The 22,544-nt window shown below is 45.6% G+C and overlaps 1 protein-coding gene across 1 annotated transcript in view; it reads right to left on the bottom strand.

The window, feature by feature from the left end:
* DGKK (diacylglycerol kinase kappa) overlaps window positions 1-22,544 on the bottom strand; it is a gene marked incomplete at both ends in the record, with an annotated part of 151,189 nt that overhangs the window by 6,443 nt on the left and 122,202 nt on the right. The window contains 12 exons of the mRNA XM_080652379.1: window positions 1,865-1,951; window positions 3,169-3,310; window positions 3,873-4,033; window positions 5,202-5,336; window positions 5,679-5,792; window positions 6,449-6,556; window positions 6,796-6,892; window positions 11,212-11,319; window positions 13,068-13,164; window positions 13,622-13,726; window positions 15,252-15,471; window positions 16,959-17,058. Of these exons, the coding sequence (XP_080508505.1) occupies window positions 1,865-1,951; window positions 3,169-3,310; window positions 3,873-4,033; window positions 5,202-5,336; window positions 5,679-5,792; window positions 6,449-6,556; window positions 6,796-6,892; window positions 11,212-11,319; window positions 13,068-13,164; window positions 13,622-13,726; window positions 15,252-15,471; window positions 16,959-17,058 (1,474 nt within the window). The remainder of the gene's footprint in view (window positions 1-1,864; window positions 1,952-3,168; window positions 3,311-3,872; window positions 4,034-5,201; window positions 5,337-5,678; window positions 5,793-6,448; window positions 6,557-6,795; window positions 6,893-11,211; window positions 11,320-13,067; window positions 13,165-13,621; window positions 13,727-15,251; window positions 15,472-16,958; window positions 17,059-22,544) is intronic.

Genomic DNA, 22,544 nt, shown 5'->3' with positions numbered 1-22,544 from the left:
ACCAGGGCCCGGACTGGGGAGGAGCCTGTAACCAAGGTATGTGCCCTTGACCGGAACAGAATCTGGGACCCTTTGGTCCATAGGTCAACGCTCTGTCCACTGAACCAAACCAGCTGGGACTAAGTGAAATAAGTCTTATCTCCATGCTCCTTCTATGAAACAGCCTTTCTGGAGATACTTGGTCATTCTTAGTTAGCTTCTGCCTGACCCCTGGTCTCATTTGGATGTGTGTATGTGTGTGTGGGTCCTCATCAGGCCTTATGTTAAATATGCTGTGTGCTCAATTTGGGTTGTTGGCTAGCAGGAACCAATATTCATGCCATGAGCCTCAAGAAAGTTTGAGTGGCAATGAAAGTCCAAGTTCCCATATTTCCTGCTACCCAAACTGGCAAGGCCATTGAATTCTGCTAATATATAGAAGGTATTTCTGTTGCTATTGTCTAAGGCTGAAAGACTCTAGCTTGGGGTTCAGATTCTGGGTCAACCTGACCTGATTGCCTTAGGCACTCCACTGCCTATGCAGTGTGCCAATTAGATGTGCAAATGGAAAAGGGGAAGTGGATGCACATCTTGGAATATCAACTCAGAAGCCCCTCTTCAAATAAACCATAATTAGATGATAAGCAAGAATGGCACCTGCCACATTGTCCTAACAGCCAACCCAAAAGTGGGGTAATCATGATCAGTTGACTCATCAGAGCACACTCACCATGTGTGCCTATGGACTTTGCCTTCTGTGAAACATGCAACTATTTTTGTAGCTCAAAAATTTAGCCTCAGTCCATTTTCCCTAAGGCTAATAAAATTTGCCATCTATCAAACTGATGTTATACAATAATTGGCTTAATCCCCACAACAACCTGGAAAGGTAGAGATTACCATTTCTATTTTGTAGATAGGAAAACTGAGATCCAGAGAGGTGAAATTATTTCACACAGCTAGTGTTATGGATTCAATTGTGTTTTCCCCCCTCCCCCCCCCACCAAAACAAAGAGTTATGTTGAAATTCTAACTCCAGTATATCAGAATGTGACCTTGTTTAGAAATATGGTAATTGATGATGTAATTCATTTTTTAAGATGAGGTCATACTGCAATAGGATAGGCCCCTGATCCAGTATGACTGCTATCCTTATAAGAAGATGGCCATTTGAAGACAGAGAGACACAGGGAGAACACTACATGAAGATGGAGGATTGGAGTAATGCATCTATAAGACAAGGAACAACAAAGATTGCTAGCAAGTCACTAGAAGGTAGGAAGAGGCAAGGAAGGATTCCAGTACAGGTTTCAGAGGGAATATGGCCCTGTTGACACCTTGATTTCAGGCTACTAGCCTATAGAACTGTAAGACAATAAATTTCTGTTGTTTTATGTCACCCAGAAATTAGTACTTTGTTTCAGCAACCTTAGGAAACTAATATAGTTAGTAAGGAGCAGATTTAGAATTTGAACCCAGAGTCTCCCAACTTTTCCCACTATTCCATACTGTCTTCATGGTGAGAGAGGTATGTGGACACCTGGGAGATACAGAGCAGCTTGAAAGAGCTCACCTTTTCCTACTGAAGCTGTTTTAGGTATGATGGGAACAACCTACTTTTGATTGGCCTAGATCCAGGATATATTTGCCAAAGGAGAGGGGGAGATTTTTCTTCAAGGATATGGTAGTCCAGTGGATTAGCATAACCTATGAAGTGATACAGTTAATGACAACCCTGGGTGAGTATAACACAGCAGGGACTGCCAGCTAAGCACCTGGCTAAAATGCTCCTCCAGGTCTTCCAGTTTCCTAGAACCAAGCATAGATCATGATCATCTTCAGATGGGATACTTTGCCCTCCCTTGTTACAACCCCCTCCACTCACCAAGTTTTTTTCCAGGAAAGCTTTGGTGTCATCGTAGAGCCCTTTAAGACTAAATGTAACATCGACTGCATCATTTCTGCTTAGAGCCTGAGAGGAGAAAAATGGAAAAAAAAGTAAGGGAAAGGACAAAGACAGAGGAGTTGTTGGTTAGTAAGTATGCAGCAGCTGACTTCTCTGTGGGAAGGGAGGAACAGGCTAGTGGGATGTGGCTGTAGGTAAAAAAGTAATATTCAAAATATAATATAGCTAGTACAGCATAGGCACTGGAACCAAATTAGAACTGATGCCAGCTGTCAACTACTGTAGTTGTATTGGCATATCCTATGAAGTGGGACAGCACAATTTGGCATTTGACATCATTGATTGAGTGCTATGGGCATAGGGAAATAGGAAATATGAAAACCAAAGAGTAACCTTGAGGCTACTTGCTGCCACTGGAATAAAACTACCAGTACCTTTCCCATGGTAGGTGAAGTTAGGCCCAACCTTCTCTCTTCTTGAAACTCAAGGCCTCCTCTAACTAGGAACTGGCCCCAAATATATAGGTAACCAACATTTTAGAAAGCCCTGACTCTATATGTGGCCCTTTGGTATCATTTTCCTAGCACTAAAATTACTTTTTAAAAGTATCCCATAGGCCAGCCAGTGTGGCTCAGTCATTATGCATTGACCTATGAACCAGGAAGTCACAGTTCGATTCCCAGTCAGGGCACATGCCTGGGTTGCAGGCTCAATCCCCAGTGTGGGGCATGCAGGAGGCAGCCAATCAATGATTCTCTCTCATCATTGATATTTTTACCGCTCTCTCCCTCTCCCTTCCTTTCTGAAATCAATAAAAAATATTTTAAAAATAAAAGCATCCCATAAATCTTCTGGCAATGGGTAAAGTCATGGGATGGCACATTTAACATCAAGCATTCTTATCTGGATATTTCCCTTAAGAGGGAAACCAAGGCAGCCTGGAGCTCAGGTTTCAATGACAGGTGTTGCCTTAACAGGTTACCTGGGAATAAGAAAGGCCAAGGCCAAGTTTCTCTCCATTTAATTGCCCTTTTCCCCCTAAGCTCAGTGTGGTAGGTGGCCATCAGAGAAGAGGGCTAGGTCTCAGATTATGAAATCTGCTATAGGATTCCCCTAGTAGCCACTCTGGACTTGTAACAGTCAAGGAATACCTGCCTTCCCTTCCACTCTATCCATTAATTTCCTGACATATCATTTGCCCAATTTCTCCATGCAGCCTACGAAGCATCCCCTTCCTTCCTTTTCATCACCTTTCCTATATGGTTTGCCCTTTGCCCCCATACCTCAATGGTAGTACAGGAAGCTGCACCTGCCGCATTGCTGCTGTCTTGGCCATAAAATGTGTCATCCAGGATTTTGGCACTGGCGTTCACAGAATCCATGAGGACAGATACATGCTGGTGGACCTTGCTCAGGTTAGTAAGTCTGTAATAAAACAAGGACAGATAGATAAGTCTGTAGTTCTGAAGGACTTCTGTCCTGGGGTGCTGGTGAGGGCTTGGCTAAGAATAGAAAGCCCTGGATATCGAAATTGGCACCTCCTATTATTTCTATTTTTCTTTAGGTAGCCATCTATGCCAAAAAACTGTCTCTACTCTAGGTATTCATCTTTGTCTATCTTGTCTCAGTTGTAGGTGCTTCAGGACAGTGGGAGGCCATAGTATAGGAGGGCAGATGACTCCAGAAACTCCAAGGCCCTGCTGATATTTAAGGGAAACGATAAACATTCTTAGTCCTATTGGGTCTAAGAAGACAGGAGGAAATAAAAGTTCATCTCTGGGTCTAATGGAAGAGGTCCAAGTTGGCTTATTGCTGAGCACAAAAACCATTTCCTATTTGGATTGTCAGGGTCTCTGTCAAACTTCAGAGCTCTGGGTAACACTTCTTTCTGAGACCAAGCTCCCCAGTAGCCAATAGATACAAATCGGCTTCTACCTATATCCCTTTTTAGGATTTTCAGCCCTGTGTCTAGGCTAGTTTCACTTACCTGCTGATGAGGTTTTCTGCAAGCTGAGCTAAGTGCTGCATCTGGGCATACTCCTCATCAGAGAGGCTATCTTGAGATTCCTGGGAGTCCAACTGGGGTTGAGAGGCAGCTTGAATTTCAGTATGCTTGCACTCCCACATTTTCATTGAGTTCTCAAAGTCCTGGAGATGAAGACAGTGGCAGATCCTAATGATTTCTGTAGCTAAGAGGGCATGTGACAGATCTGTATGTGGGTCTGAAATTTGTGGGTATCGTGGGTAAAGGGAAAAGAGGGTTCTCACCCCCCATACACCCAACTACACACCTATACAAATATCCATCATTTTATTCCAATGTCTCTTCTGTACTAAGCACTTTTAGTTTTTGCTGTTGTTGTTACTATTGTGAGTCTTGGGACAATATGTTTCAATCAGATAGATGTCTGCCTTCCAGATACTCTTATATGGTTGCACCATTATCAGTAAGATAGTGGAGCATCTTTCATGTTCCCTTCTTTGCCAAATCTAAGTAATATGTTGTGATAGACTTTAGAACCAGAAATATCTGATTTAATTTTGAATCATCCTTCTATCATTTACTGGTTGTATGACTTCTAGCAAGTTATTTAACCTCTTTGGTCCTCATTTTCTTCACCTGTAAAATGGGAATAAGTGTATCTATGTTATCGAATTGTTGAGAGGACCTACTTGAGATAATATATCTAAACTGTCCACCACAAAGTAGGCAGTTTATAAACTAGACTTCCCCTCTCCTCTCTGTTGCTGCTTCTATGGACTGTCTTCAGGTCAGAATGGAAGAAAGTCTCCAAGCACTGAACATCTGATCAATAATGACTCCTTTCTAGATTTAGATGGCTTAGCAGAAGTGGGTGACACTTGTGAATGCAGCACTTTAAGGAACCTTAGAGGAGCCTAAAGACTATAGTCAATGAAGAATCTCTTGTGGAAAGAACAGATTTCTCTATAACTACCCAAAGTCTTAGCTCTATGTGCATTGGAGAGAGGACAGCTTTGTCTAAAACCATAGGAGGGAAGCTCCTTGTCTCTCTCTCTTAGACAGAGGTTTGAAAATGTCAGTATATATCAGAATGTCTTGGGGAAGGGGTTGTTTAAAAATGCAAGTTCCCAGAAACTACCCATCTCCATTCTGATTCATTAGGTCTGGTGTGTGGCCCAGGGTGTGCATTTCTAGCAAGTACCCAAGGTGACTGATATAAGTAGCAAACACGCATCCCTTTGAGGAATTCTGCTTGACTGGAAGTATTCAGTACTCGGCAAGAGTTGTACATGAGACAGTGCAGGGGCCCGAGACAAGCCTTTCCTTTCTTACCCGATCTCTTGTCAGCATCTGGGCAGCGTTCTTGTATCTAATCTTGATAAGGCCTGGCCTCTGAACCCAGGCCTCCCCATCCACCTGCACTGGGATACCTTCTTCACCATCAATGGTTATCATCACCTCATGGCACTGCCAGGGAAGAGGAGGGAGAATAGGGCAGAAAAATGAGGCAACTACTGTAGACCAATCTGATAATACCACAGTCATGGCCATAATGTGTATCTGACGCAGGACTGGCAAGGATGTAAATCAGATTATTTCAGGATGAAACACCTGCTATCTATGGGCTTTTTGCTCCTTCAGTCCCTACCACCTTTGTCTCCAACCTTAGCCAGTACCTTGCTGTCCACCAGATAACCTCAACACTCCACCCTGACAGTTATTCCCAATTAATTTCTGGGACAACTCCATATCCTGGATTGTAGCCACAGAGCTCAGTCCCTTTCTGGTGCCAACCCAGCCCCTGCCTACCTGGGCAATGCGATGATGATGCAGATTGATGATACGGGACATTGCCATCTGTACAGAACCAAAGATTGCCACTACCTCCAGCTTCCCATCATCTATTGCAGGTACCTCATATTCCTGAGGAGGAAGAACTGTGTCACATATCCACTTGAGAAACCATACATTGTCTATCACAGAACAGGTATGCTTTGAAGGCTCCTAGTGAGAATTTTTCTAGCTCATGAAGAGTGGAGTAACTATATATTAAAAGGGGAAAGATGAGGTCAGGAGCCCACCTGGGAAAAGGGCACTGAGATAATAACTCTTAGTTCCTTTTGAGATCACTGCTCTGAGCTGGTTCCCTCTCTGTCTAATCTAGCATCATAAATGCCCAAGGCCAGTCCCATTAGCCTCATGGCCTTCTTGAGTGAGCTTAGAGGAAAATGGTCATGGCCAGTTTCTCAGGAGATTTTACTCATAGACCTCTTTGGAGAAAAGAGCATGGCTTAGGTAACCTTATTAGGATTTGTCAGGCCTGAGGAATGAAAAATTCAAAGTCCAGGTGACACCTAAGAATTGATCTGATCCTGGGGTCTTTGGTTGATTCCTTTTTTGTATTCTGAAATGCTAATTAAAATACTGCTTATACAGCTGCTACCAATAAAGGTTCCCAGCCCACCTCCTCTCCCCTCATTGTCCACTTTCTTTCTACCCCAGTGAATCCAACTCTCCTTTCTGAGATATCTTAGAGGGGCCAAACATTTCTCCCTCCCTGTCCCTTATTTCATACTTACAGTGGTTGCTGTGCTGCTTCCCCAAAAGTTGATGCCTCCAGCATAGCTGGGAATGTTGAGCACTACAATGCCTTGCAGGTTTGGCAAAGAGATAGCTTCTCCATCACACTGAAAGATAGAAATGTGAAGGAATATTATAGAGATAGGGGAAGGGCTCTGTCTTCTCTTCATGCTATCATTTTCTCAACCATAAAATAGAAATCTATCTTCATGCCTCCCACGAGCTGTGAGGATCAGAGGTAAAGCTCAGAGAGAAGCAAGAATATAGGGGAAAGTTGATTCCCAAAGTCATGAGATTTCTTTTTTTTTCCCTATGTTCAGGAAAGAGTACCCTCTTTTCTACTAACCTCCAGGTGCACTCGTTCTTCCAGGTTCCTGTAAGAGCGCTGCAAAAGTTCTTTGCTTCCCAAAAGACCATACCACATCTTGTTCTTAAGGCGGCTACTACAGGGAGATAAAGCAGAGAAAGGTAGCCACAGAGTGAATAATATAAAGGTAAATGGATGAGGAAAAGCAAGAGGGGACACCATTTTATTCCTCAAGTGCCTTCATATAGAGAGGAGTCATATTGAATGGTAACTAAACACAAGAGGATATGCTAGGATGGTGTAGCTGGTATCTCCATTCAAACATCTGCTGAAATGGGTTCCTGGCCCCCTGAATGCTTTAGCATCCTATCGGTACATAAGTTTGCCATTTTCCTTGCCTCTGATATTGGTTCAGACTTGGAAGAGACAGCCAATATTCAGCAAGTAATGCTTATAAAAAGCTTTGAGCATAGGTGGCTGGTAGACACTAGCTACCTTGGCAAGTACCATTCTAGGAGCTCAAGGTTTCAGCTTCTTGGAATCAATTTCATTTGAAACATATGACTTTTTCTTTGAAGCACATTTTTTTTTTCTGGCAAAGTGGAGGGATTTTTCTGAGATCTGTATATTAAACATTTAATTTAGTGCTATAGAATTAGACTTAAGTTTACTAGGTAGATTATAGAGGAGGATCCAGTGGAGAGAAGATGGGACAGGCAAATATATCAGGAGACTTGGGGTTGAGATAGAAAGGACAGAAGCCTGCTGATTGTAGGATCTTTGATCAAAACTAGCAGAGGGCTTTACAATCACTAGAAAGGTTGGCTAGAGTTTACTATGAGTTTTTATTTATTATTTTTATTTGATTTATTTAAAAATATTTATTGAGAGTATTACAGATGTCCCCCTTCCCCAACCCCCCATTACCTTCCTCCACCTAGTTCCCACCCCACCCCAGGAATTCACTAACTATCCTATTGTCTGTGTCCATAGGTAATGCATATATGCATATGTTCTTTGATTAATCTCTTCCCGCTCCCCATCCCCCTGAGATTCCTCAGTCTGTTCCATGTTTTTATGCCTCTAGTTCTATTTTATTAATTGGTTCATTTTGTTCATTAGATTCTTTGTTCATTTATTTTGATTTTTAGATTCAATTGTTGATAGCTATGTATTTATTGCCATTTTATTGTTCATATTTTTATCTCTTCTTCTTATATTATTATTATTATTATTATTATTATTATTATTATTATTATTTCTAGTGGTCTGGTGCATGAAATTCATGCACGCGGGGGGGGGGGGGGGGAGTGTAGTTCCCTCAGCCCAGCCTGCACCCTCTCCAATCGGGGATTGCTGGCTCTTAACTGCTCACTTGCCTGCTGGCCTGATCACCCCTAACTACCTCTGCCTGCTTACTTAATTGCCCCTAACCCCTCTGCCTGCCTGCCTGATTGCCCCTAATCTCTCTGCCTGCCTGCCTGATTGCCCCTAAATGTCCTCCCCTGCCGGCCTGATCTCATCCCCAAAGGCCCTCCCCTGCCGGCCTGATCTTGCCCCCAACTGCCCTCCCCTTCCAGCCTGATCTCACTCCTAACTGCTCTCCCCTGCTGGCCTGGTTGCCCCCAATGGTCCTCCCCTGCAGGCCTGATTGCCCCTAACTGCCTTTGCCTCCCTGCCTGATTGCCCCTAACTGCCCTCCCCTGCCAGCCTGATCTTGCCCCCAACTGCCCTCCCTTGCCAGCCTGATCTCACCCCCAACTGCCCTCCATTGCCAGCCTGATCTCACCCCCAATTTTCCTTCTCTGCTGGCCTGGTTGTCCCCAACTGCCTTCCCCTGCCAGCCTGATCACCCCTAACTGCCTCTGCTTGCCTGATCGCCCCTAACGGCCATCCCCTGCTGGCCTGATCTTGCTCCCAACTGCCCTCCCCTGCCAGTCTGATCTCGCCCCCAACTGCCCTCCCCTGCCAGCCTGATCTCACCCCCAATGGTCCTCCCCTGCCGGCCTGATCTTGCCTCCAACTGCCCTCCCCTGCAGACCTGATTGCCCCTAACGGCCTCTGCCTCAGCCCCCACCACCATGGCTTTGTCTGGAAGGAAGTCAGACGTCCGAAAGATGGCTGATCGACCTAGTCTAATTAGCACATTACCCTTTTAGTAGTACAGATAGATTATATAGGATAGGATTGCTTAAATAAGGGGGGGGGGAGCCTTTTTCAGCAAGAGGAGATGTTCTTGGCAGACAAAAACACATAATCCCTATATCTGGACTGATAGCCAGCCATATGCACTATACTGCCAAACCAGTCATTAAAAAATTGAATCACTTTTTACACCTTACACCAAACAGCTGTTGCCCTTAAAACCCCTCCTCAGCTCCCACCTTAGGTTCTGCCTTTGCAGTTCACCCAGGTTAGGTTCTGATTGGTTGGTTTCTATGCCAGTCAGCGTCAAAAGCTCTGCCTCCTAGGCAGCCATTGGCTCCTCGCACTTCACCCAGATTTGGTCCTGATTGATCGGTTTCTATGCCAGTCATCATCAAAAGCTGCTTCCTAGGCAGCCATTGACTCCTCACACTTCACCCAGATTTGGTTCTGATTGGTTGGTTTCTATGCCAGTCAGTGTCAAAAGCTCCACCTCCTAGGCAGCTATTGGCTCCTGGCACTTCACCCAGATTTGGTTCTGATTAGTCAGCTTCTATGCCAGTCCACATCTCCGGGCTTATCAATGGGCCTGATCAGAGAGGCGGGGCTGATCAGCAGCCCCAGCAGAGGCCTGAGAGAAAGAGAGGCATGGCTACTGGCCAGGCCTGGAGTGAAAGAGAGAGGAAAGTGCTGATCAGCAGCTGCCATGAAGGCTATGGATCAGACCCTGCTTCTCTGTCCAGGCCTCTCTTCATGCCTGATCGACAGTCAGTGCTGGGTCAGGGTGCCTAAAGTGGTCACAGTCAGTGCTGGGTCCCCACAGCAACCCAGCACTGACTTTGGTCGGTCGAGCCTTCGGTCGTTTTGGATGTTACAGACCCTGGATTTTTATATATGAGGATTACTAGAGGCCTGGTGCATGAAATTCGTGCACTCATGGGGTCCCTCAGCCCAGCCTGTGCCATCTCCCAGTCTGGGAGCCCTTGGGGGATGTCCGTCAGTCAGACATCCTTACCTCTGTGGAGGCGGGAGAGGTTCCCACCACCGCCGCTGCACTTGCTAGCCATGAGACCAGCTTCTGGCTGAGCGGAGCTCCCCCTGTGGGGGCACACTGACCACCAGGGGGCAGCTCCTGTGTTTAGCATGTGTCCCTGGTGGTCAGTGTGTGTCATAGCTACCAGTCATTCTGCCGTTTGGTCAATTTGCATATTAGCCTTTTATTATATAGGATTATTCAAGAATGCCCTTCAATAGTTCATGTAATACTGGTTTGGTGGTGATGAACTCCTTTATCTTTTTCTTGTTTGTGAAGCTCTTTATCTGACCTTCAATTCTTTTTAAATTAAATGTATTGGAGTGATATTGGTTAATAAGATTATATACAAGTGTACAATTCTATGATACATCATCTGCATATTGCATTGTGTGCCCACCACTCAAAATCAAATCTTCCTTCACCATATATTTGACCCCCTTTACCCTTTAATGCCCCCACCCCACCTCCTGTCCCTCCAGTAACTACCATACTATTGTCTGTGTCAATGAGTTTTTGTTTTTAAAGTAAAGCCACAGAAATAAACCACCACAGGGCATGAGCTTTGAAATGTAAGAAGGCTAGTATAAAATTACTTGTATTCTGTTTTAAACCACAAGTACTTTGGGCACTTTAGTTTCTTTATCTATAAAAATGGTTTCATTATATATAAATGCTAAATACCTAGAACAACTAGGACAATTCTGAAAAAGAACAAAGTTGGAGGACTTTCATCTCTCAATTTCAAAACTAACTATAAAGCTACAGTTAACAAGATAGTGTGGTATTTGTATAGAATAAACACATAGATCAATGGAACAGAAATGATAATCTAAAATCAGTAGGTCCAAAGGAACCAGGTTAGTAACACAAATAACTAGTCAGTTGATACTTTGCATCCTTGTTAATGAAAAACAGACCTGAAGCCACTACTAGGATCTGATCAAGTTTTCACAGAACAAAGGTAGGCAATTTGCTGAATCAAGTCAATGTAATCTGTTTAAAATAACAGTAACACAGTTGTGTCTACACAGTAACTTACATGTCTAGATTAAGAAGGCAGCCAAAGTTCAGGATGCCAAATGCAGAGTCATCACAGACCAAGTTAACATTCGGGGCAAGCAGTACCATTAGGATAATCTTGGAACTAATGTGTTTTACTTCCAAAGGACCTCTTACTTCTGTTGCTTGTCTGAGAGGTAGGGTATGTAGCAATATACTATGTATATATGGTTATTGTCTGTCTTCATGTAGGAAGAGGAGTTTCTTTTCCTTACTTGTATTGTCCTGGGTGTTCATCTCTTCTGGTGTTGAACTCCAGAGAAATTTTAGCATCTAGTCCAATTCCAAAATAGTTGTTCATGACGCACTTTTCTTTGAAACGTCTGAAATTAGGCAAAGGGAAGAGGAGGACAGACATTGGTGCACAAAAGAAGTGCCATTATTATTGGGCAGCAGACTTCATATGCATGATAAAAAAGCACTGAAGGAAGGACTCCTCTACATTGGAAACAAGCCTTAATGTTCTTGGGAAGCACAAGTAGATTTCCTATTGTGTTAACAACTAGCATTGTTAGCTGTAAAAGAGGGCACCCACCTAGTTGGGAGGATTCAGTGGATTTGGGGCTCATAATAAAGAAATAATGTTTGGAAGTCCTCAGATATGAGTGGCCAATATTTTCCCACATATAATAAAGGGGAATACAGTCATTGGTTTATTCCCACAAAGAACTTTTGAGTATCTCAGATAAAAATGTATGAGAGTAGCCCTGGCTGGTGTGGCTCAGTTGGTTGTGTCGTCCCTTGCGCCAAAGGGTTGCTGGTTTGATTCCGGGTCAGGACACATACCCAGGTTATGGGGTTGGTTCCTAGTTGGGGTGTGTATGGGAGGCAACCAATCAATGCTTCTCTCTCACATTAATTTTTTTCTCTCTCCCTCTCCCTTCCTTTCTCTCTAAAATAAATAAAAACATATTAAAAAACAATGAAAAATGTCTGAGAGTAAAGCCTGCACTATTGTTTTAAGATATATCTGAACTCCTTTGCGGTGTGTTCACACCAAAGAGCAAAGTGACCACACATTTGGGAGAAAAGACTGATAAAAGAGGATATATATCAGGCAGTTTTTTTATTCTTCTGCATTCTTCTCAGGTGTTGACATCAAAACCAGTGGTGTGCTAAAGCCTGTTTGTACCAGTTCATGTCAGCTGATTATTCCTATCACTTCTCAACTATGCATTTAATGGAATTGTATCAGTAGCTTGAAATAGATTATGGTGGGAGGGTTTATCCCAGGGTTTTCCCTCCCTTAAACCCAGAGAGATGGTTTTAAACATTTGCTAGCACTCCCTTGATCAAAACTCATTAAGTAAGTCCATGAACTTAAGCCAATGGTGAAGGAGAAGGGAGTGGGGGCTGGAGATAAGAATAAATAGAAAGCTGCAAAAAACTTCAATAATTCTACTGTGTTCTTCGTTTGGGAAACTGAAAATGGGTACAGTGTAGCCATTTAAAATTAAAGATAATTTAAAAAATTCATTACTTAACTGACCCTACATCTCTCACATGAGATTTGCTTCCCTCAACCACAGTCCAGAAATTGAGGTCTTTCTAACTGATGTTCAACTGATCTTTTTAATGTAACTCAAAATGAGTGAATAGGACAGAACTTAGCTGCTGGGAATATTCTAAACTAGTAGGGCTAGTGAGACAAACATCTTTAGATTTACTGCCTACTCCCCTAAATGCCCATTTATTCTTTTAGTCCCTTCAATTGTTTGCTGTTAAAGGCAACAGTGGAAAACAAGTCATTTGAAAGAACAACAGCTAACATTTATTGTTTATAATAATAATAACAATAATAAATATTAACACATATAGCATTTAACTATGGGTGCCAAGCACTGCTCAGTGAAAGTACTTTGCATATATAAACTCAATAAATACAACAAACCTATGTGACAGGTTCTACAATTACCTCCATTTTACATGTAAGGAAACTGAGGCTCATATTGGTTGCATAAGGTTGGACAAGTAGTAAAGTACAGTAAAAATTTGACTCTGGGCATTCTTAGGCTATGCTCTTAACCAGAGAAAAGAAAGCCATAAAAAGGTCATAAGGCTGAATACTTACATAGTTTCAGGTGTAAAATGTAAGTGCTCCAAATTAAGGTTATCAAGGTCTTCACTTTTGAGAGAAGGTATAGAAGACAAAATGCCACAACGAGAACCTAGACACAAATGACATCACCTTGGTGTCAGATGCAAACAAGAAATCCCTGTCATCACTTGTGTTTCACACTATTTTGTCTGTGGAAGTAGGGTCAAGCTCAATGACTTTCTCTGAGATAACATTCAGGGTTTGCTTTCCAAAGAGGGATCATCTTGGATAGACAGGGGCTTCTACTGAGAGGACAGTGAAGCTGAGTTACTTGCTTTCTAGCAGTGAAAACAGCTTCAAATCTTGGATTTCATCAGGCAAGCCTTTTCAAAGGACCTAATAGTGTCATTACTTGTGGACATTGGCATGGGGTCTTAATAGTGTGAGTTTTCTGAGAAAGAGGAAGGGGAATATACTTCAGAGTAGGATTATGGCTAAGGGAAAATGCATGAAAACACATCTTTATTTTCTGCCACTAGAAGACAGTGATAAAGGGTAGAATAAGAGAAGAACAGAAATATCCTTACGGTGTCTTGGGCTCGTCCGGCTAATATCTTCTGAGTCATCTTCCGGGAAGAAAGTTGAAGTAAAGTTCTTAACCGATATCATCTGTCGGCTTTGTTCATCCAGAACTAGAGAAAAAGTGGAAGTAAGGAGGGAAGGGAAGGGAACGGAAAGGAAAGGAAAAGGAAGGAAAGGGAAGGAAAGGAAAGTAAAACAGGGCGGGGGTGGGGGTGGGGGTGGAGGAATGGTCACATTTATCAGGCATTTCTCCAGAATTTCCTTTATTTAATTAATGCCAGTGTGTGGTTAGACAATAGAGACTCTCATTTGGACCATCACCTCTCCTCCATGATACTTTTGTAGTCTCAGGTTTCTTACAGTATTGCCACCATATCTCTTCATATCCATGCTCGAGCTTTCTCTGTTTTACTGGTCACTCTTTTTCTGTCACCCAGTAAATGTGATTGTGAGTAGAAGCTCAGGGCCAGCTGTGGGAAGGGGGTGGGGCACCGTGGGAAACCCTCTGCTCTTCTACCTCTATTCTTAGCGCTTTGTTAATTCATTCACTCACATGACTTTTTCTGCAAATGTGAGCCTCTAGGAACATACCATTCTTTCACTCAAATGTCTCACCCATACACAGAATATTTGAGAAGTCTCCTTCATTTCACCAGTATAGTGTATAGCTCAGGTGCTCAGCCTATGCCAAAGCACATAGGTTCAATCTCTATCCTAACATGGGAGGCTTTCTCTATCCCATTGCCACAAACTGCACTTCTAAAATCTGACTTATGTGTTGATGGAGCAGGCTGAGAGTTGGTTGTAATCCAATTATCACTACTTGGAAACTACTACAGAAATAGAGGCAAACTGACTGTTCAATTCTTTCACAATGCAGAAGGGATATTTCCTTTCTTTTTTGGAAGTTTGGCTGAGGTTGTGTTTAAAGGTACCAAGGCAGAAGAAGGTACCATGGCTAAAAGTCAAAGGACTTTTACGTGGACATCTGCTCAATTTCAATAGCTCAGGTAGAACACACTTTGTCTTATACCATCTTCTGATCTGTTTTTCAAAGAAGCATTGTGGGAAGAAGTGGGAACCAAAATGTTAAATTAAGAAGTTGAAGGAGTTGAAAGAGTTTTCATACTGAGTTGAAAGCTTGCAACTTCTCATGAGTTTGGGAAATAGCAATCAATTTCAGAGCTGCCAGGACCACTCTCAGGACCCTTGTGCTTAATTGATACTGGGCAAGACATGAAGAGATAAGTACTATTTTCCTTCTAAAATAGTCACAGGCTTGGTGGTTGGATGGAAACAGGAATGGGTGGAAAAACTCATGGCTGGGGGTGGAAGCTGACAGAGCTTTAAACAGCTGTAATTTTTTAGAATGAGCATTAGTTCCAAAAATAAATGAGTAGCAAGAGTTGAGTGCCTGGGAGGTAGGAGGAGCCAAAGTGGCAGCTTATCATAAGGACTGACACTTTTCAAATCAGCAGTCTGAGGACTGATTTTGGATGCTATGTGAATGCAGAATCTAGTCAAGTTTTGGTAGTGGAGTCAAGTATAAAACCTACAGAGAGGGAGACCAGTAAACCATTCACTGGAACTTTCTTTTTTTTCCTACCTCAATCTCCACAACCCTGGGACCCTTACCTTGTTCAACTTGGAATACAATGAGTTTCAAGGATTTCTGGAGATTCTTGGCCTTTGTGGCCAGCTCCAACTTGCACTTGGCTATGTGGTCTATTTGAGGGATGAATGGCTTTCCATCTGCCTTGCTACTATCTGCACATACTGTTGCACTCTTTTCAACTGCTGCCTCCTCAGCCAGGACATCAATCAGGACACTGAGCTTGTCATATATCAAGTCGCTCTATATAGGGAGGAAAGGAGACAGGACATTATTATAAGGGACCAGTGCTTGAGAGAATAGAATGAGGTGCTGGGGTGATATGGGAAGAGGTGGGAAGGGGTAGTAGCTGGCCAGGAACATTGAGCATAGAAAGTTATCTGTGGGGAGATGAAAGTTTGGGAAAATAAATACTTGGGTAGATGTGATGAAATAACCGAAAAGTGTTTGGGGATCAAACAGATTTCATTTGTTTCTGAACAGCTGCAGGAACCAGTGCATGTTGCCAAGTTTTTCTCATGTCATATCTATACTAATAAAAGGGTAATATGCTAATTAGACCAGATAGACCAGATGTCTTCCAGACATCCTTCTGAACAAAGCCATGGTGGCGGGGGCCGAGGCAGAGGCAGTTAGGGGCGATCAGGCCAGCAGGCAGAGTGGTTAGGGGCAATCAGGCTGGCAGGGGAGAGCAGTTAGTGGTGATTAGGCCGGCAGGGGAGAGTGGTTAGGGGCATCAGGCAGGCAGGCAGAGGTGCTTAGGAGCAATAAGGCAGGCAGGCAGAGGAGTTAGGGGCAATCAGGCAGGCAGGCAGAGGCGGTTCGGGGTGATCAGGCAGGCAGGCAGAGGTGGTTAGGTGTGATCAGGCAGGCAGGCAGGCACAGTGGTTAGGGGTGATCAGGCAAGCAGGCAGGTGAGCAGTTAGGAGCCAGCGGTTCTGGATTGTGAGAGGGATGTCTGACTAGATCAGGCCTAAACTGGAAGTCAGACATTCCCCGAGGGGTCCTGGATTGGAGAGGGTGCAGGCCATGCTGAGGGATGCCCCCATGCACAAATTTCATGCACTGGGCATCTAGTTGGCCTATAAAATGATATGGCCAACTTGAGGAAAGGTAAATATTTCTGAACTGATATTTTCATGGGCATGATCCTATGGATGTGGACATGTCCCTGCATGGGTGCCTGGTGTGTCTGCCTTTGTATATGTGTATGTTTGGGAATGTGCTGAGTAATTATGGCTTGATTCCCAGCTATATCACTTAATAGTTTGTGACTTGAGGCAAGTTACCTAACCTCCTTGTGCTTTTATATTCCAAGACAATTGTGGGGATTAAATAAGTTAATAAATTAAAAGTGCTTAACAGTTCCTGGCACAGAGTAAGTACTGTTATAATTGTTAGCTATTGTTGCTTGGTTAAAGTGGCAAATGTGGGTATATTTCTAGTATGTATTTTTTGTACATATTTTCTAGCATGTTCTGGTATACAACCGTGTGCATACATGCTTGGTGTACACTTGTGTCTAGATGTGGGCAGATGCTTGGCATATAGTTAGGTACCTGATACATATATAAGCACGAATAGTGCCACTCTTCATTTGGTAAAAGATGGAATTTGATGAGGTGGACTTCTCCCCATCAGGGAGTTGCTCCTCCCTGCTTTTCTTTTACAATTTCCAGTGAGAAGCACCTGGCTCCACAGAGTGCAAGACAAAAGGAATGGAAACTTACTTTCAAAATCACAGACGCTATTGTTGCATTGTTCTGTTTTATCTGACTCCAGGTCTTTACAATATCAACCACAAAATCTTCCACTGCTGAGCACAGGAATCTGGAAAGATGAGATATATAGCACAATGTGACATGAACCATGAGATCTAGAGCCCTTCTTTCTTATAATATCACTAGAGGCTCAGTGCACGAATTCGTGCACGGGTGGAGTCCGGCCGGCCCTCCGCAATTGGGGTCGATCAGGGCTGGGCCAGCTGGGGGAAGGGGCCATGGGAGGTTGTCCAGCCTACCCTGCCCCTGATCGAGGTGTGGGGGGGCACTGATTGGGGACTGGGCCGGCCAGGGGGAGGGGCTGCAGGAAGTTTTCCGGCCAGCCATGCCTCTGATCATGTCAGTTGGCCAGCAGCAGTGCGCATCATAGCAACTGGTCATTCCGGTCATTCTGGTTGTTTCAGTCACTTGGCTTTTATATAGTATGTAGATTACTCTCCATATTCCTCATCATTCTTCTCTCTGTCTCTCTTTCCAGATCTCTCCTCCCTCCATCTGCTTTTGCCTCTCCTCCATAATACCTTCTCCCCTCTCTGTTTTTTTCCCATGCTTCTTCATGTATTTATAGTAAAATATACAAGTACCTAAGAGAGTTTAATTAGCATTTCATAGTCCTAATTTCAAATTTTCAGAAAGCAGAATTAAAGAATTTCAGCCTGGGTCAAATCAGCTATAGTTCAAGGGCCCAGCTAATCCTATCTAATAAAAGAGTAATATGCAAATTAACTATCACTCCACTACACCCACAAGCCACGCCCACCAGCCAATCAGGAGCGAGTATGCAAATTAACCCAACCAAGATGGCTGTGGCCACGGTGCGAGCAGGAGGCTTGGGTTTCCTGGGCAATGGAGGAAGCCAAGCTTTCCGCACACCCTGGCCTGCCCAGGCCTCCACTCAAGGCTACAAAGTTTCATTATAGAAGATAAATAAATACCAACAGAAATAGCTGCGGCCATGGAGCAAGCAGGAGGCTTGGCTCTGCTCAAGGCTACAACGTTTCAATTATAGAAGATAAATAAACCCCAGATACCAGGGCCTCTGCTTGGGTCACTGGGAGGCATGGCTGGCCTGCAAACCACCACAGGCCCATCACCCAGGCTGCCCCACGCCCCAAGGGAACCCCTACCCTGATCCGGGACACCCTTCAGGGCAAACCAGCTGGCCCCCACCCGTGCACCAGGCCTCTATCCTATCTAATAAAAGAGTAATATGCAGATTGACCATCACCCCAACACACAAGATGGCTGCCCCCATGTGGTTAAAGATGGCTGCCCCATGTAGACACAAGATGGCCACCACAAGATGGCCAGCAGGGGAGGGCAGTTGGGAGGGACCAGGCCTGCAGGGGAGGGCAGTTAGGGGTGACCAAGCCGGCAGAGGAGGGAAGTTGGGGGCGACCAGGCCTGCAGGGAAAGGTGGTTGGGAGGGACCCAGGCCTGCAGGGGAGGGCAGTTAGGGGTGATCAAGCCGGCAGAGGAGGGAAGTTGAGGGGGGGGACCAAGACTGCAGGGGAGGGCAGTTAGGGGTGACCAGGCCTTCAGGGGAGGGCAGTTAGGGGTGACCAGGCCTGCAGGGGAGGGCAGTTAGGGGCAAACAGGCTGGCAGGGGAGCAGTTAGGCATCAATCAGGCTGTCAGGGGAGTGGTTAGGGGGTGATCAGGCTGGCAGGCAGAAGCAGTTAGGGGCAATCAGGAAGGCAGGCAGGCGAGCAGTTGGGAGCCAGCAGTCCTGGATTGTGAGGGGGATGTCCGACTGCCCGTTTAGGCCCAGGCCTAAACGGGCAGTCGGACATCCCTCGAGGAGTCCCATATTGGAGAGGGTGCAGGCTGGGCTGAGGGACACACACCCCCCGTGCACGAATTTCGTGCACTGGGCCTCTAGTCTATACATATAAAGAGGTAATATGCTAATTTGTCCGTTAGGGTGTCCCAGTCATGACCAGTGTGTGGGCGGGGATGGGGCAGGGACTTCCACCTCCAGTGCTAACATCACGCTGCCTGTGTGCATCCCCACCCAGCACTGAGGTGAAGCTGCCTGACTGCATCCCCAGCTAGGGATGTGACACTGCCTGCATGTGTCCCCGTTCAGCACTGACATGACGCTGTTGGGGGGGGCTGGGTTGATGGGGGACCTCAGGCCATACCCCTCGCCCCAGCTCTGGGACTGGAGACCTCAGGCCACACCCCCTGCCATGGCGCCAGGCCAGGAGACCCCAGGCTGTGACCCCCCCCTGGCGCTGGGCCGGGAGACCTCATGCTGTGCCCCCTACCCCAGTGCCAGGCCAGAGGACCTCAGGCCATGTCCCCTGCCTGGCATGGCTTGACAGGGGACCTCAGGCTGCACCCCCTGCCCGGGCACTGGTCTGGGCAACCTGAGGCTGCGCCCCCTGCCCAGCGGGGCTTGATGGGGGACCTGATACTGTGTCCCCCACCTGGTGCTGGGTTGGGGGATCTGAGGCTGTTCCCCCAGCCTGGAGGGGCTTGACAGGGGTGGGGATGGCCAGGTCTGGGTCTCATCCAATGGGGGTGGGGCCAGCCAAGTTTGGGTCTCTTGCATTTTCAAAGTGCGTGCGGGTGGTGGGCAGGGACTTGACTCTAGGTCCCATGGCATGCCCCAGACTCTGACAGGAGGGATATTTTATATACATTTTACTAATTTTCTTTCATCTCTGACACTTCTATTATAGAGAAAGGGAAAATAGCAATATTAAATTATTTCCTCTAACTCCCTTTTAATGTGCATGGATTTCAGGCTCCAGGCCACTAGTTTAGTGTAAACATGATATTGGGGGAACTGTCCCTGTGGCATGTGTTTCTCAAAGGAGAATGTTGTAGGCTTGGCAGTAACCCTCCAAAGAGTCCTGGAGGAATGAATGACCCATATATTTAGAAGGGGAGAATGTGTTGTTCAGGCTAGGAAAAAAGAGCTATAGTAGATACCACAGAGACCTTTCCTAGTGTCAGAGTAAAAGCAAGGTGTCCCTACTATAGTGAGCTATAATATGCTTTTGAATGGTATAAAATATTGTGTTTCCCTTCTGTAACCCTTTTAAAAATATTTTTAAAAAGTTTTTTATTTATTTTTATTTCTTACATTACCATTTAGCTCCTCTAAGCCCTCCTAAAACTCCCCCCTGCAATCATCACACTGTTGTCAATGTCCATGAGTTCCCTCTCTCTTTATTTTCTTTTTTGCTCAATCCTCCTACCCTCCACCCCCTCCCCGATCAAAACTGTCTGCCTGCTCTCTATCTATGAGTTTGTCTATATTTTGCTTGATAGTTCAGTTTGTTCATTAAATTCCACATATGAGTGAAATCATGTGGTACTTGTCTTTCTCTGACTGGCTTATTACCTTTTTAAAAGAATTTAGTTTTTTTTCAATTGAGGTTGATATATAATATTATAATAGTTTCAGGTGTACAACATTGTGATTAGACATTTATATAACATACAAAATGATCACCCCAATAAGTGAAGTACCCATTTGACATCATACATAATCTATATATATAAAAGCCTAAGCGACCATCACAACTGAATGGATGACTGAGCAGCAGACTGCGTGGGGTGACTAGGCTGGCAGGGGGGTCAGTGAGGGGCGACCAAATAACCGAGCAGCAGGCTCTGTGGGGTGATCGGGCCAGCAGGGAAGTTAGTGAGGGGAAACCAAATGACTGAGCAACAGGCTGTGTGGGGTGACCAGGCCGGCAGGGGGGTCAGTGAAGGGCGACCAAATGACCAAGCAGCAGGCTGCGTGGGGTGACCAGGCCCGTGGGGGGGGGCAGTTGGGGGCGACCAGGTTGGCATGGGGGCAGTAAGGGGTGACCAGGCAGGCAGGCAGGCAGGCAGGTGAGCAGTTAGGAGCCAGTGGTCCTGGATTGTGAGAGGGAGGTCCGACTGCCCCCGAGGAGTCCCAGATTAGAGAGGGTACAGGCTGGGCTGAGGGGATTCCCCCTCACCCCATGCATGAATTTCGTGCACCGGGCCTCTAGTTATTATAATATTATCTACTAGAGGCCCAGTGCACGAAATTCATGCACGGGGGAAGGGGGTGTCCCTCAGCCCAGCCTGCACCCTCTCCAATATGGGACCCCTCGAGGAATGTCCGACTGCCTGTTTAATGGACACTCGGACATCCCTCTCACAATCCAGGACTGCTGGCTCCCAACTGCTCGCCTGCCTGCCTTCCTGATTGCCCCTAACCGCTTCTGCCTGCCAGCCTGATCACCCCCTAACCACTCCCCTGCCAGCCTGTTTGCCCCTAACTTCCCTCCCCTGCAGGCCTGGTCACCCCTAACTGCCCTCCCCTGCAGGCCTGGTCCCCCCCAACTGCTCTCCCCTGCAGGCCTGGGTCCCTCCCAACTGCCTTTCCCTGCAGGCCTGGTTGCCCCCAACTTCCCTCCTCTGCCGGCTTGGTCACCCCTAACTGCTCTCCCCTGCAGGCCTGATCACCCCCAACTGCCCTCCCTCACAGGCCTGGTCCCTCCCAACTGCCCTCCCTTGCTGGCCATCTTGTGGTGGCCATCTTGTGTCCACATGGGGGCAGCCATCTTGTGTGTTGGAGTGATGGTCAATCTGCATATTACTCTTTTATTAGATAGAATAGAGGCCTGGTGCATGGGTGGGGGCCAGCTGGTTTGCCCTGAAGGGTGTCCTGGATCAGGGTGGGGGTTCCCTTGGGGCATGAGGCGGCCTGGGCAAGGGGCCTGTGGTGGTTTGCAGGCCGGCCATGCCCCCCGGTGACCCAAGCAGAGGCCCTGGTATCTGGGGTTTATTTATCTTCTACAATTGAAACTTTGTAGCCTGGAGCGGAGCCAAGCCTTCTGCTTGCTCTGTGGCGGCAGCCATTTCTATTGGGATTTATGTATCTTCTATAATTGAAACTTTGTAGCCTTAAGCGAGGCCTGGTCCGGCCAGGGTGTACGGAAAGCTTGACTTCCTCCATTGCCGAGGGCAACCCTAGCCTCCTGCTCTTTCCATCTCCGTGGCTGCCGCCATTTCTGTTTGGGTTTATGTATCTTCTATCATTGAAACTTTGTAGCCTTGAGTGGAGGCCTAGGCTAGCAAGGGCAGGCGGAAAGCTTGGCTTCCTCCATCGCCGGGGAAACCCAAGCCTCCCTCCTGCTCTCTGTGGCCGTAGCCATCTTGGTTGGGTTTATTTGCATATTCACTCCTGATTGGCTTGTGGGCGTGGCCTGTGGGCATGGCTTGTGGGTGTAGCGGAGTGATGGTTAATTTGCATATTACTCTTTTATTAGATAGGATTATATTTCCCATGCTGTACTTTATATCCCCATTAGTGTTTTTATAATTGGCAATTTGTACATCTTAATCCTTTCCTTTTTTTTTTTTTTTTACCCAGCCTCAACCCCCTCTTGTCTGGCACCCATCAATTTGTTCTCTGAATCTATAAATTTGCTTCTGTTTTGTTTATTCATTTATTTTATTTCTTAGATTCCACATATAAGTGAAATTGTATGATATTTTTCTTTTTCTGTCCAACTTATTTCACTTAGCATAATACTCTCTAGGT

Source organism: Plecotus auritus, assembly GCF_963455305.1.
Source record: "Plecotus auritus genome assembly, chromosome: X".
NCBI classification, from domain to species: Eukaryota; Metazoa; Chordata; class Mammalia; order Chiroptera; family Vespertilionidae; genus Plecotus; species Plecotus auritus.
This window is presented reverse-complemented; position numbering and strand designations above follow the sequence as displayed.